This window comes from Manacus vitellinus, unplaced genomic scaffold, assembly GCF_001715985.3.
Source record: "Manacus vitellinus isolate BGI_N305 unplaced genomic scaffold, ASM171598v3 scaffold_4_pilon, whole genome shotgun sequence".
NCBI lineage: Eukaryota > Metazoa > Chordata > Aves > Passeriformes > Pipridae > Manacus > Manacus vitellinus.
In genome coordinates, this window is record NW_021940604.1 from 5,499,294 (window position 1) to 5,515,025 (window position 15,732).

The 15,732-nt window shown below is 37.7% G+C and overlaps 1 protein-coding gene across 1 annotated transcript in view; it reads right to left on the reverse strand.

The window, feature by feature from the left end:
• Positions 1–12,089, reverse strand: part of NOX3 (NADPH oxidase 3) — a 38,222-nt gene extending 26,133 nt beyond the window's left edge. The window contains exons 1-5 of the mRNA XM_008932327.2: positions 12,045–12,089; positions 11,281–11,376; positions 10,976–11,086; positions 9,127–9,211; positions 543–688 (exon numbers count right to left, since the gene is read on the reverse strand). Coding sequence (XP_008930575.2) covers positions 543–688; positions 9,127–9,211; positions 10,976–11,086; positions 11,281–11,376; positions 12,045–12,089 — 483 coding nt within the window. The remainder of the gene's footprint in view (positions 1–542; positions 689–9,126; positions 9,212–10,975; positions 11,087–11,280; positions 11,377–12,044) is intronic.
• Between the last annotated feature and the right edge of the window lie 3,643 nt (positions 12,090–15,732).

The window sequence follows — 15,732 nt, forward strand, 5'->3', positions numbered from 1 at the left end:
CAGCTTCCCCCTACACTGCTTCCTATATGCAGCAAGCCTCTGCATGGTTTTGAATGTGCTCTTGCCTGGGCAGCCACACTCTACATGTAACAAGGCAGAATCAACCCCCAGATTGCAAAGATGCTGCACAACCATGGGGAGAGACAAACAGTAAATGTGAAAAAAAATACTGTGAAGTGCTATTGCTGCTTGTTTTTTTCTTTCTGAAAAAATGTTGTGTTTGTTCCATGTATTGATAATTAAGTTTTGAGGTTTTTTAAAATTCTTTGCAGGTTCATTTAATTGCCTACTATTCACAACACTCCTTATCCTCCCCCCACCAGCTGCCTCCTGACAAACTAATTAAAATACTGTAGACATTTCTTTGAGCTGAGTAACCTGAAAATTGCAGCTCTGAGTAAGTGTTTTCAGCTGAAATTGAGGTTAACCTTTGGCAGCACCTTCTCGCTCTGGTTAAAAGGCTTTGAAATACAGTTTTACTGACAATAGAATCCACAGAGGAAAACTTTGTAGATGAGAAAACCAAAAAAGTGACAGCTTACTGTTTCATAGGTCCTGATTGGGTTCAAGTAGCTTTCATTTGGGCTCTTGCCAAGACCAGAAAGTTTATTCCGTAACTCCCCAGCTTCTTTTGACTGGCTAGTATGATACCGCTCGATGTTGATCAAGTGGGCAACAATATGGATGGCTGCATGAGAGAAAGAGTAGTGTGAAATTACAGACACACTTGTATGTGTCCACAGCGCCAGAAGGAAGTTCACCATGCACACTGAAAAGCTTGGGCATAAGCTCTGAGTTTTGCTTGGGTTAAGCTGACAATAAAAAGAGAATTTTATCAAATTCATGTCTAATTTGGAGCAACTGCTTCCCATTGGAGAGGACCACCTCCAACGTCACCTCCCAGGTTTACAGTCAAGTGTCCTGCAGTCTTCAGTGTCATCACAAGGGGCCTCTTGTGAGTTGATGTAAAAGTGTGTGCCACTGATTTTGAATTGTTCAAAATTAGGTAAACTGATTAAAATTTGTATTTTTTTATTAATATACTGGAATGTGCAATGGTTTACCCTTGCTACATGGGACACTGAGTTGACTGTTTTAATCATGGACCTGTTTGCAACTTGCACTACTGATCTTTAAGAGCTGCACTTAAAATCCGTTCCTTATTAACAAGTAGCTGTAGCATTATTTTATGTAGATGGAGCCTGGGGAAGCCACAGGAACTATGATTTTAAGGGAGAATTGCGAATCCCAATGTTAGATCTGATTTTTCCTGAACACCATACATTGCCTCTGCTTCTTGCCTGCTCCCAAAAGGTATATGAAATGGTCAGTTTAGAAAAATGCCTCAAACTGAAGTAAGAACTCTCCCATAATTATTTTCCTGAGTGGAAACAGGATTATTTCAAGAGTGGAAAAGGAAGAAATTTGTTTTATTATTGGCTAACATAGATAAAATCACAAACAAGATAGGTACAGAATTTCATTTTTCAATATGAGAGATTCTCAAATCCATTACAGGAAAGCTGTAACTAATGCAAAATATTAAAAGCCAAAGGATGAAAAAATGACAATGAAAAATAATTATATGTTTACAGTAGAGCTATTAGGATATGCTATTTCTAGTTCTTATAATTAGCTTGCTGTTATCATCTCTCCTTCAGTGGTTATCTGTTTCTGTCCCTGACTATTTGAAAAAACCTTTCTAAAAGGCAGCATTTGTAGTAAACCAAATATGATCTGCTTCCCTGAACAATATTCTCTCAAAAAAGATTCTTTTTTTCTCTTTTCTCCTCTCTTTTCTCTCATCTCTCTTCTTTCTTCCCTTATTTTCTTCTTTTTCCTTTTTCTTTCTGCTTTCTTTCTTCTTCTTCTTTCTTCCTTTTTCCTTCTTTCCTCTTCCTCTTGTTTTTTTCTCCCTTTTTAATTGTAACTACATGCATGAAAGTAATGTCTTACTGTGCTAGTCACTGTATAATCATGGATGAAAACAGGATTAAATGCATAAGGACTTTGGTATTGCTAAGTCTTTTATGTGCCTACCCACTTATTGAGCTCCCTCATTCTACATGCTGGAGTCCAGCTCCTCTGCAGCGCCTGGGGAGAGCTGTGTGCATGGGAATATGTGTTAAGGTAGGATGCTGTCCATGGAAGTGTTTAAAGCAGCCAGTGCAAAAAGGTAGAACGTTGCACTCTTCCCCCCACCAGTAGGTTATCCCAAATGTCCAGGCTGGAAAGAGACTATTTGCACTCTGTACTTATGTGGTGATCCTTCTAGAGCAGTAGATGTGCTGTCGCTGGTTGATTGTCAAGGTTGCGCTTCATCCAAAATGTCATATTAGCTTTGGGACTCCGCATTGCCACTCATTGACACCTGCTTCACCTCATTGCCTCATGCTTAGACATTTACTGGGAGATGAAAGACCTACTTTAAAATCCTAGTTACATTAAATTTAAAGTAAGGCTTTAAACCAAATCACATGTCCTAGTCACTGGGCTGACTGATTATTCTCTTTTGAGCTGTATCCTGATGAAACCCATAATAAAAATAATCAAATATTTATTGACACAGTCATCCCAAGAGAATATTCTGAGCACCCAAACTGCAAAATCAAGCTCCTATTTTTTCTGAATCTTTGGCCCAATAAATAATAAGTTATTTATACAGGCTGCAATAGCTTCAGTAGAATAGAGACTGAATCCAAATGGGTATGAACTGCACAGAGATAAAATGAGCTTGGAAATTAGAAGACAGATTCAAGCCATCAAAGGAATGAGACTCTAAAATAACCTTTCAATAAAGGGGATAATGGGATCAAGCAATCTAAGCAGCTTTCAGCTGAAGGTTGGTCATTTTATGAAAGAGTGTCTATGATGTGACTGTGAGCATCAGAGGGTATTGGATTCAGTGGTCGGGCATGTCCTGCACACGCTGTTACGGATAAGGTGCTGCATGTGAAACAATCTGGCTAGCATTCAGTGGAAGATGCTTCCCAGAGTCTGCACATGAGGGTGCTCCCAGCACCTCAGCAGCTCTGAAGAAAGGTTACACCAGACCACAAGCAGTGAGTGAGATGTGTGAGTTCTGACTGCCAAAACCCAAAAGCTCAAGAAGCTCTGAGCTGCACGGTTTAGGTGGCAGCTGTGTGGGGGCTGTGGCAATCTGTTCCCCAGTGTACAACTGATGTATAAGCAGTATATAAACACTGTTGATGTATTTAAGTGTAGCAGCACTTTCAAGTGCTGAGTGGGAAGGGAGGAACTGCTGCTACAAGGGTCTTCTTTCAGAACAGATGTGTTGGCCTGGTAAGGATGTTATCAGGTCCCGCTGGAAGGGAACCAAGTCATTGCTTTATGAGATCCTGATTTCTTTGACATGTAAAAGAGCTCACTTGCAGGACAGGAGTTTGGAGTAACAGACTGCTGTCTTTGGTAAGTTGTGGCGTTACATGCTGAACATAGTCTGGTACTGGACTAAGAGAAAGAGGAGAGAAAACTTTCAAAGGATGGAAAGTTCTGACAACAAATCTCTGAGTGGACTTCTACTAAGCAGTTTTATTTTGGCATCCACTTATGATTAATGTAACTTGGGCCTCTTGCCCTCTATACCTGCAGGATGCTCTTTATAACTCTGATGTAATAGTCACCATAGCCTTGGGACCATGTGAGTTTCACACAGTTATGATCCATAGCGATGGTTTACCAAGGGTTCCCTGCAGACTCTCAGCTGGAGGTTTTGGACTATCCTTGCTAATTTAAAATAGCTACATTGACTAGATGTGGAGCTTTGAATCTGTGTTCCTAGTAAAACACTCTCTCTTCCACCTCCCGAACAATAGATTTTTTTTTTAAGTGATAGTACAAACTGTGAGGCACTCACATGAAATGATGGCATTTCTGTTATTTAAAAGGCTATAAAACATTGCACTTTCCTCAAAGTGCAGGGTTGTACATGATTTGTACAAATTCTAGTCATGTCAGCAGTGACAGGAAATCTAGTGCTATTTAGTATATGCTGAGTGTTGAGAGTAAAATGAGGTGGTAGTTTCCTCCAGACAGACAGAGGTTCACATTTCCTAACAGAGTATTTCTCGTCTTGGACAGAAAAATAATGGGTTAAATGGATATAGTTTCTCAAGAAAGTCTCAAGCCTAAGGTTTAATGAAGAGTAGTCACATTGCAACTTTTCCCTGGAGGAAGAAATCCACTTTCTGCAACCTAACCTAGTAAGATTTTTCTGCAATCCATTAAAGGACACTGTTTTTTCCATCTGTATATTGTTCTGTTTCACTATAAGTGTTTCTGTCAATGGAAACATCATCTTCTTTGGGATTTACTCCAACGTGCCTTCTGGGTGGCTTCTCTCCAGCTTTCATCTGACAGGTAGAGGATATTACAAGTGTAGAAGACTTCCGGAATGAACAGGAGAGTTGTTTTTTTGTTTTTTTTCTGCAAGTTTTCTGTAGTAGATTTTAATGTATAGCACATAATGATACATTGAAAAATATTAACATTCAAACTAATGATGTACTGAATATGTTAGTTTACCTGAGTCTTCCATGATCGTACGTATTGCCTGACGTGTTATTAGATTAATACTTCTGATGGTTTTTCATGTGCTGCCAGCAAAAAGGATGCACTCTAAAAATTAATTATAGCTGGATGGTAAGAGTAATGCAAAGATTTAATTCCATTTTCAGTGCGGTTCATTTAATGTACAATGGTTGTAGCAGACTAAAAAGTCTGGCACTGAACACATTGCCATTAACTAAAATATTTTACATCCCTAAAGTGCATTTTCTGAAGGTTTACAGTGTATAGAATTTACTAAGCAATTCCAAAATTAATATGCAGATTTCTGAAATCTGAGCTTACAACCGTTGGGGTTTTTTTTCCCTGCACCACTTAGATAAGTTAACCATGAGGGCAAAGTTTAAGGTACCACATCTCAGGATTTTCAGTTCAATTTTTCCCTCATTCTGCATGACCAAATATAACATATGAAATAAATCATCCAACCTTTCAAACAAAATCCTTTTTTATAGTGTTCATGAAGACTGAAGGATTTTGACTGTTGTTTATAACAACATCTGGAACCTCTGAAGCACTTAACATACATTAATTTGTATTTGACCCTGAGATGTTCTATCTAGTCCATCTCTGAGATCAAATAAAAGATTTTATTGGAAGGAGAGGGAGGAATAGGATTGCTATTACAGCATGGTGTTTACTGTAGATATTCTTAAATACAAAGAGATGTAATTAAATTATCTTGAAAGTCTGGTCAATTTAGCTACTCTTATTCAGCCAATTGTGCCTTCAGTGAAGCATGCATGACTCTCATTGAACTAAACAGAAATTGCATGTGTTTATCTGAGGAAAGATTTCACTCTTTCTTTTTCTGCATGCCTGTACAGGATAATAATCAAATTGAAGCTTGCTGCTAGAAGTTAAATGTTTTGGTTAACCAGCCTATCATGATAAAGTAAAAGGGTCAAATCTCAGCCTTTCTGCCCACACTGAAGAGAACAGCTTTGCAAGCAGATAACCCAGACACGGGGAATTCTGCCCCCGATCAAGCTTGAGTTCTTTCTGCCACCCACTGCCTCGTGCCATTTCTGGTTACACAAATCCCTTAATTCAACTACATGTTGTCTTTGTGGACTAAAAAAAGCACACGCTGTGTAAAAATTACAGTAGTGACCACACACATACTTGCATTGGATTTTTTTTTTTTTTTAAGAATGGTTATAAACATCAAAGAAGAACATGACTTGGATCATTTTTTTATCTTAGCTGGAAGCTTATAATCTTTAATTTAATATAGTTTCCTTCCTAGTGCTTGCATTAAGTCTAGATGTAAACAATCTGACTGGAAAAAAAAGGAAGTTTAATGCAAGTTTGATTTTCTGTAATTTCTGGAAGTACAACACTGAGATATCAGCTAAACCTCTTTGGAAGATAAGCATCTAGTTCCCTGAAAACTTAGTTGCTTACACAAAAATGTGACTCAGATCACCAAAGCTCTTCTCATAGTCTACCAAAAAGTGGTTGAAAATTGAAAGGTTTTCTAGTATTTTTAGCTATAGATTTTTCAGTGCTTGTCAGAAGTCAAACACACCTGGCATCACCGCACTTCTATCTGCATTTTGCACGTTTTTAAAGAAAATCACACTGCCGGAATTGCTGTTCTTCCCCTATTTTTCCTTAATTGCTTAAACTTTATTAACATCATAATTCAAAGATTGTTGGAGCAAAATATCTATATAACCTTTCTGCAAACATCAATACAATGCAAGAATCAGTTTATTCTTCAAGATGTGCACAACATGTCAAAGCAAAAAAAAAATATCCCCCATAACTCTGCCCACTTCAGAAAATGTATGAATGTACTTTCTTATGAGGGTAAAAACAGTAAGAGGGAGGAGTTGTACAAAACTTTATTTGCTATCCTTTGTAGGTATCTTTAAGTTTCAGACCACTGCTTCTCAACTGTAAAGTTGCTTTTGCATTAGAAAGCAGAGAATTATTTGCACTGATCAAACTGAGAGTGCATGAAAGTCTGATTTTATTCTAGTAAGGTTACGACTCTATAAGGAAGATTTATTAGTGTCTGAATAACTCCCAGACAGCTCTTATCACAGACAGGCATGCAGAACGCAGAAAGCCAAAGTAAGCAGAATTCCCTTTACTGAATTTTCAATGATGCCCTTGATTATAGATAGCATTGTTTACTCTCTCTCTTTCCTCCAGCTTCCCTGTTCCACTGTTCTCTAATTATATCCCTTTATGACCTGACCAATTAAAGCCTGCTCTTGAATTTGTATTGGACGTGATGAAAAATTAAAGGTGCAGATGTACTTTTTCCAGGGCCACGCACACCTCAGCTGGGCTGGCTGCCTGTTAGAAACCAGACAATACTAATGTTGCACTGACTATTTTTAGCACACCATTAAATAAATATGCTGGAATAACACCACCTGGCAAGCCGAGATGAATACATGTTACTTAAATAATAAAGGAGTCTACGATTTTATATTGGGAGGCTAAACTTACTGATCTGATCTTCAAATTGGTTTAACTTCTTGCTGCCACATTTAGGCTATTGATCATAGAGGGGAGACCATTCATTTAACTAGGAATTACTAAATTGCAATAGACTAATAGGAGTTGACTATGTTTTTGTGTAATAAAAGGCAGTATAGATAGAACTTGGATAAATAATGTGTCAGTTGAGAGGAAAATGGCATCTATTTACACATCATTTTAACAGTGTTAGATTTTATTAAAAGGGATTCAGTTTACTTGTGGGTACCTCTTTACTCTGAAACATTGCTTTTCTGTCACAATATGTGCTGTAGACTTTTTTTTAAAGGAATTTTAAATTTAATTTCAGGCAATTGAGTTTCTGGCTGTTCTTTACCCAAGTCTGGCTATACAGCGATGTAATGTTTTCCTAAATATGATAGTTTTTTCTCACTTGACTGTTAGGGAAGCACGAATTCATAAGTTGTCATGCTTTGTTCATTAGACCTCCCCGTACTGTGTTTTCTTCCTGAAATATCTTATCAACTATTTGTCCATTTTATATTTTAGAAAAAAAAACAACAAAACCAACCCAAATAACAACCCAACAATGAACACTCATTTTCTCCCTAGAGAGTGATAGAATAAAATGATAATGCTTTCTGTCATTTCACATCAGCTCCTGTGTAATCACTTTTCTGATAGACTTGCACTTCCCAAACTGTCCACCCTTAATGCACTAGGAGACATTTTAATATGAATGTAAAAGCCAAAAACATGAAAGGTTTGACTGCAATTTTGCTTTCTTTTTGGAGTCTGACCTATTATACACCAAGTAGAAGTTGGTTAATTTACATTTCAGGGTTGGTTTATTAATTAAAGAAGCAATGTTGCATTCTGTAGGAATCTGTTTTATGCTGAAACTGAGTTCTAATAAATGAATGGACATGACAGATAAGTAAATCATCATAGTACACGACAAGATGAATGTTTGCATCCCCTAGCCTTCTCCTCTGAATTCTTTACCATGACATGCAAAAGACAAACTTTAGCTATTGATTCCTATTGGCAATCCTGACTTCATATTCTTGTCTCACTGCATGAGGACATTAACAGCCTATACATGCAAAAGCAGCTCCCTCATGCAAGCTGAAAAAAATATTGAGACCAAGATCCACCCTGACAGCCTGGGGGTAGAACTGTTACCCTGCAATGTCTTATGCTTGCAAATAGCCCTGATTAATTCCTCTGTCTCCTTCACATTTTCTAAGAGAACCATCTGCCTCAAATACCTCTCCATCTCTAATGCGCTCATGTCCTTCTTCATATTTGCTTTTGTACATTCTTCTCTGCACATCCCTCTTCCTCATACTGTCTCCTGTTCCCCTCGTCTTCTAAACTCCTACAAGCTTCAATCTTCTCCAGGTGCTTTAACTACTTGGAGAGCAGGAAGGTGCTATTCTTCTTCCCAGTCAGGTAAACAAACATCTATAGCTCTGTTAGTCACTAGGATCAGGAGAAGAGATACATTTTGATCTTAAGATCCTGTTTTTACCTCAAGGGGGCTATTAGTTCCCTGTGCCCATCACCTACTTAAAATAAATATGTAGGAATTCATTGCTTTTTCGAGACAGATATCTCTCTCAAATTCGGATTAAATTTATTATCTAGTTGAAAAATTATTGAAGAGGTATTGATGGAAAGATGTGTGGTGTGACTCGTAAGCATCACTTCCTCAGGAAATCAGACAGTAATGCTGTGTTATCTCCCCAAACATCTACACTCAGGGATTTAATGAGAGTTATTTACACTAAATGTTAAGAGCACATAAATTGGTCAGATTAATTACGTGGCAACTGATAGTTACTATCCAGGTTGAAAGTTTACTGCCTTAATAGTCAAACTTTTTTCAAGCACAAAAGGTTGCAAATGGTTAATCAGATGGGACTCCTACACATATTTAAAACTGCAGTCAACAAATGATTGCACTAAAATAGCATGTCTCAGAGCTGATGGGGATTACAGCATTAGGCAGAATCACTGTGAAACTCAGAACAGTTTGAAGGCAAATAAGAAAAAAAAATAAAACCAAAAAAAGCTTACTTGTATTTACAGCTATTCCATAGGCAACCATCTTGTGAAATGTGATGTTTTTGTCAAGCTGTCTCCTCAGTGCTCCTCCACAGCACTTGGTGAAAAAGCAGAACTTGTTTTATATCATTCTTTTAGTGTTTAGAACTCACAGTTTGGAGAGGGGAACAGAAGAGTTCAGTACATTTAAGAATGGAATGTTGAAGGGATTCAGCGAAAGTTTTGGGCTAGTTTTGGGTCTCAGGTAACTGTTTCCAGCATAGTGACACTCCTGGATTTCTGAAGCTATTCGCCCTATGTTGGTGACTCAAAAAAGGGTTTGACAAAGCTCTGCTTCATTTAGCCGTGATTTGTGAGTGGTTTATCTGGGCTGGCGATTAACTGATTTGCTGTAAAAAACACCAGGCTTGCTTTGCAAGCTCAGGTTTAGCTGCACGAGCACAGCTGAGCTGCTGGCAAAGAGCTTCCAATGAAAACATTTTCTCTGCTGGGGGGTGAGGCTGTCTAGACCTCAGGTGGCTGCATGCTGATCCACTATTGGAAGTGCTCAGCAGTGGTGTGCTCGCGACCAGCTGGGTGCTTCTGCAGAGTCAGCCCGGGGCCGGGTGCTGGCTTCAGGAGCCAAAACTAACATGCTCTGCTGGAACCAAGACAGCCTGGACAGAATTCAGTTTCTGAATGGTGGTGTGGGTGTCTGGATTGCTGATATGACCTGGCATGGTGCCATGCTAAAGATCCTGGCATTTATCCACATTGCTTCCCAGCTAATACAACTTCCAAAAATCTGGAGCACCGTGGGGTGCAATACACAGCACCTCCTTGGAGAGTCACTGGATCTAGCACACTGCTGACCATACTAGAGCCAGTCAAGTTGCTCTGTACCATGCTCCACAAGAACAGAATATTGTCCAGAAGAGCAAAATACTATCTGTGAGAAGAGTTCCAGTTCTCTGAGTTCTTATTCAGCATCTAAGTGGGCATGTATATATTTTGTGTTAATTCACAAACTGATGCAAAAGGCCAAGACAACTGTTTTTTTGCTAAATGCTGAGCTCCTGGACTCGATTATATAACAGTGTTGATTCCCAGCCTAAAGACTGCTTGACAGCTAAGTCAAACAATCAAGGAAAAAAAAAAGGCAGAACTGAAATAAGAACTAGCTTACAATAAAATCACTGAATGCTACCATTGCTAAATTCTTGTTGTTCTTGGAGTCATGAAGTGATCAGTGATTTTTTTACCCAAACATGTGGCATTGGAATTGCTCTGACTATAATAATTCAATGCAAGTTGAAGCTATAGTTAGTAGAACTAAAGCCTCAAGTACTTCCTATGTGTGATTCCAAGGTTAATGTAAATGCCTCTGAGCATTTACATTAACGGAGATGACCACTCTGTTACAAAAACATGTTTACCACAAATGAAGACCTGACTGGTGGTTACTCAGACAGAAGGGTTTAAACATATGCCTTAAAGCACTTTTATCTATCTGTACATTTTCTTTCTCCAGTTTTTACTTTGCAGCTACACAGAATACACATGATGGATATGTATTTTCTCTATTTGGCCAAGTTGCATTATTATGTCCCTTTTTTGTAGCTTCTCACTTTTCTCTTCATGACACCATGCTATGCAGCAGCTGCCAAAATCAGTGTAGCATTTAGAGTACTGTGTTAAACAAGCCATTTGTTTCTCTTCAGTCATGAATACTGACAATTTAAATGGTAATAACTAGGCAATAGTGTACAGACTTCTCTATAAAAAATTAAAATTCCTTGGAAAATGTTTGATATGGATAATTCTGCTGAACTACAGAAATAAAAAGAAAGGATAATATGGCTATTTGAGAAATGGTACTTACAATGCTTGCTCCTCTTAAGAATGAAATAAGGTTTCTACAGACTGGTAACAGGATTAGCATGCTGTTAAAATTAAGGCACGTTGCAGAAGCTCTTGCCCAAGCCAGGGTTGACTGTACATATAACAGTGTAAAGAAATTAAATTACAAGCTTGATATAGGAAGTGAAAAAGAAAAATATTAATATAATACTCTTATGTGGGAAAATTACTGTTGAAGCATCAAAAGTTTTATGAAGGATGTATGTAAAATCAGACTATGAATACAGTCTTCCTGTGGAGCCCTTTAACAATCAAACTCAAACTTACTCCCAGCATAATCCGTGTATAAATGTAAGCATTGTCATCTTCATACCAGTGGAAGGTATCAATAAACAAATAGAAATTCAGTGCCAGCCACACCAACTACAAAGCAGAAAGACTACAGGTTAGTGACACTTACAGTATTTTTTAATGCATTTAAAACTGATTATGGTTATAGTTTTAAGAGTATCTGAGAGATGTTTCAAAATCAGTGTGCAGTACAGTTCTTGATCACAGATGACAGAAATCAAAAATGCCTACTCAAATGAGACTGTCTTTTAGCAAATGCAGGATTACAGTCGTATCCTCATCCCTAGTAGAGGATATAAATGACATTTCCTGTGTCGTGGTAAACTTGCTCTTAAACACAGGGCTTAACCTCGTCTCTAAAAAGGCAATAAAACCTAAAATTAAAGAATCACAAACACAGAGGGAGTTAGGAGCTGAGGAAATTCCTTTCTCTGCTACCCATGCTCAATTCATCAAAGCCTCTGAAAAATAATTCATAATATAATTTCAATTAGAATTGCAACCCCCTCCTCCCTTTATCTGAGGACTAAAGTAAATGGACTTAAAAATAATTAAAAATAAAAGAGCAAGCCTTTAAATTGTTTTTTAAGACTAGTTATAAAAGACTGCTGAATATTTTATAGCAAGTTTTACATTAAACTTGGGAACATTACTGTAAGCAAACCATAAAATGTCTTTTAAACAAGCTTAAAATATTTATATATATCCAATTAGATTTTTTTAATGCTAAAAATACTCACTAATAACAGCACTGAAAGTTTTTCATTCAAGATCCAGCATCCCATTCTGAGCGCCTCTCCCTGTGCTAGCAGCAGCTGACTCTTGCCTTCCAGCGTCCTGAGTTCTCTGTCACTTCCTTAGGCTTTGCTACTAACTCCTTTTGTCTTTAGTTTTTAATAAGCACCTAGTGGGAGCAGGAGCTCTCTCTAGGAATTTTCTAATTAAAGACTGCCTGAGAAGAACAGATCACCCAAATGTCTCATGACCTCTGTAAAAAAAATGCTGGTCATTGTCCAGTCCTTTCTCTCTGCAGAGTTATTTCTCAGTAAATGAGAGATGCTGTCATTAAATTGTCCTCTTGTACTAATATGTATTTGGTTGGGGTTTTTTTTACTTTATTTTTGTTGTTTAAAGAGAGTGCAGCATTTCTTCATGATTTGTTTTTTTTATTCAGCAGCAAATGGCAGCATCCCTATGTGTGTATAAGATGGGAGCATGTCCTGGTGAGGGCACTGCATTTACCCTTGGCTCCTCTTGCCAGAAGCTCTGCATATTCTGCCTGTGGTAATCTCATTCTTTCTCTAGTAAAACCTCTTCCTTAAGGCTTTCCTGACTTGCCTGTGAAGGAGACCTTTCTGTGACAAAATAACTTAAAATTTCTTAAGGTTGAAATGCTGTCAAGCTCAGCTACTTTTTAACCAGTGCTAATGGCTGTTCATATAAGTTAGCAGAACCATGAGAATGTGGTTATGAATACTCTAAATACAAGTGTTTACAAAGGATTTACTTTGAGCTTTATTTTTTCTGGATGGTAAAGTTAAGTATTATTTATTAACAAACTTTATGACAAGCCATGTGCAGTAATTGGCCATTTTGTAACTTGATATAGGCACTCACATAACCACTCTCTTTATAGTAGCTTTGGTAATGTAGGAGCTAACAAGACAGTGAACCTTGCTGTATTTTTCAGAGGTCAAAAGATAAGGAAATAAGGGAGAAGGGAGGAAGAATGTGCAGATGGTGAAGAGAAATACTAGTAAGGTCAGATGCCAATTTTAACTACTTAGAAAAAAGGAGGGAGAGAAAGCCCACTATCTGGATTAGCTGCACTTCAAAGGGAAATGCAGCACCGCGATGTTCTGCTTTGAAGTTCAGCCGATCCAGACAGCAATTTTCTAAACTGAGTTAAAACTGGCATCTGAAATAGATTTTTTTTTTCAGAGTACAGCAGATTCACATGCTAGTTTAGGCTCCAAAATTTGTCTGGATCAGCAGCTGTACTTCAAAGCAGCACATCTCAGTACAGCATTTGACTTTGAAGTGCATGTGGTCCAGATGCCAGTCCTCTTAAAGGAGCCAATGAATCAACTACACTTTAATTTTTGTCTGTTGAAACAGCTATGTTGTTTCTCATATATAACAGTAATGTGTGTGGTCTCCAGTATGGTATCTATCAATAAAAACATAAAGCTAACCGAAAAGCTCTTTATTGCTTCATTTTGTACAAAGGAACTGGTCATCATAGTTTCATTATACTGATTTGCAGTGATCTCAGCCAATTTCTAGCACAAACTATTCAGAAAAGACTCAGGAAAGGACATTTTATTGATTTAAGTTATAATGGTATTCCATTTTGCTGTTGTGTTATCATGAGCTGCAACTGTCCTAAAAAGGATATAGAATAAGGACAAAAAGGGATTCACTCTGGCGACTGGGGAACAAGCAGTGCTGGGCATGCTGAGTTCCCATGCAAGAAACAGGCAACTGTCATTAGCTTAAAAGGTCAGTTTTTGCATGGAAAGAGGTTTATGAGGTGCTGAATTCTTCCATGTAAGTATCTCAGCATTAATGTCAATGTTTGTATCAATTACTGCTACAGACCTCAATCACAGTTAGTTCTATTCTATTTGACAGCAACCTCTATCTGACGTTGTAAGTAATTGTTTCAAAGTACTTTCAACAGTGCTTACCCTTTGCAAGACAAATTAATTATTAGCCTGAGACTGCATACATATACCTATATATATTTCATTTTGCTAGGATATCTTAATTTTACTATTAGATATGCATGCCTTGTTTCTCAAAGGCCAGATCATTTTGGTTGACTCTGAACACTGCCCTACCCCTTTCATAGTTTTCCTGTGTGCTTGACTTTATGTCTGTTAGTAACCTGAATTAACTTAATAAGCTTCACTATGATATTTACAGAGGTGGATATAGCTAAAAAAGTGATCCAGAGGATCAGACTGCTTTAGTTTTGCAGACCAACTAAATCCATTTAATTGCTGACTGTATCAGAGGGTATGCTTTGTGTTAGACTGTACAAAATGGTGATGCTGCTGTGTTATCTAATTTTAATATTATTTGCACATAAAGTTTTAGCATTATTTGCACAAAAATGCTTAAGAAGTGGGAGTCAGATTTGTCTCTGTTGTATGAAGAAGCCATGCAATATACTGGATAAACCATTCAACTTCTGTGGAGAGAGAAACTGCTGAAGCTGATTTGTTGTTGTTTTGGGGTTTTTTGACTGTTTTTGTTTTGTTTATGGGGTTTTTTGTGTATATGTGTGGGGGGTTGGTTTTTTTCTGTGGTAATTTTTTGTTTGGTTGGTTTTGTTTTGTTTGTTTTCCTCGAAAGACACCGTAAAGGAACAGAGGTCAAGGTTCAGCTTTCATTGTTCTTCAGTGCTCTGATTGTAGCTTTGCAAAAGAACACTGAATTTCTGTAAATAGTGGCTGAGTGACTAGTAGAAAAAAGCAGCTATAGAATTTTTAGAGATTTTCTTATAGTGGGATTTTATTTTTTTAAATTTAACTACCTCATTAATGTTAATGGATTTTTTTTCTTTTATGAACTGTACTCACATTATGGATGGGGGAACTGTTTTGCGGTTTGAGAACATTCATAAAATCCCTAAAGCTCTGAAAAACTAATGTAATATGAGTCTTGTCAGTGCCAAAGATTCAAAAATAATCAGATTATTCTAAAATTTATGAATGTAAAAAATAGAGAGTGTGCAGTTTGAGGCAGAGTACTGAGTGTTGAGACTACAGGGGCATCTGGCTTCCTATTTAAAGCTTTTTTCAGTAACAATGTGTTTATTTTTTAATAAAATATTAAAATTTTTTTCCCTGGAAGTGGGCTTGAAAAACAACAAAAAATGCAGTTATCAAAACACTTGCGATGCAGCTGGCAGAACTAGCAAGGGTATAGCAAGTATTGACTACATCTACAAACCCAATCACTGGTTACAAGGCACAAAATTGAGAGAAAAACTTCTGCCTCTATCCAGAAGAGCAAAATAAAATTTCAGAACCCCTTTAAAAAGAAGAAAAGACTTTTGGTTGTAGATCTAGCTCCTCTTGAACTCCATAAGCCAGTGTAATAAAAAGACAGTGCAATAAAAGAGTTTCTTCCCCTCTCTTAGCAGACCTGATACTGGTATTAAGGGTACCTCAACTGGTGGGCAGTACCAGGACCTGGGATTGCAGCGCACACCAGTGATGGCTGCAGGAATTAAGAGCAGGAGTCAATAGAATGGCAAAATGCAAAGGGTCTGGGATTAAAATAAAAAATCATGTTGGAGGCTAAAAGGGAATTTTCCACTGACCAGTGTGGGAACAACTGTTGTTTCTGCCTGAAACAGGGCTCAGCACCCCGTTTGCAGAGGGCAACCCCAGCTCTGACTCTTTCCTGAAGCCAGCA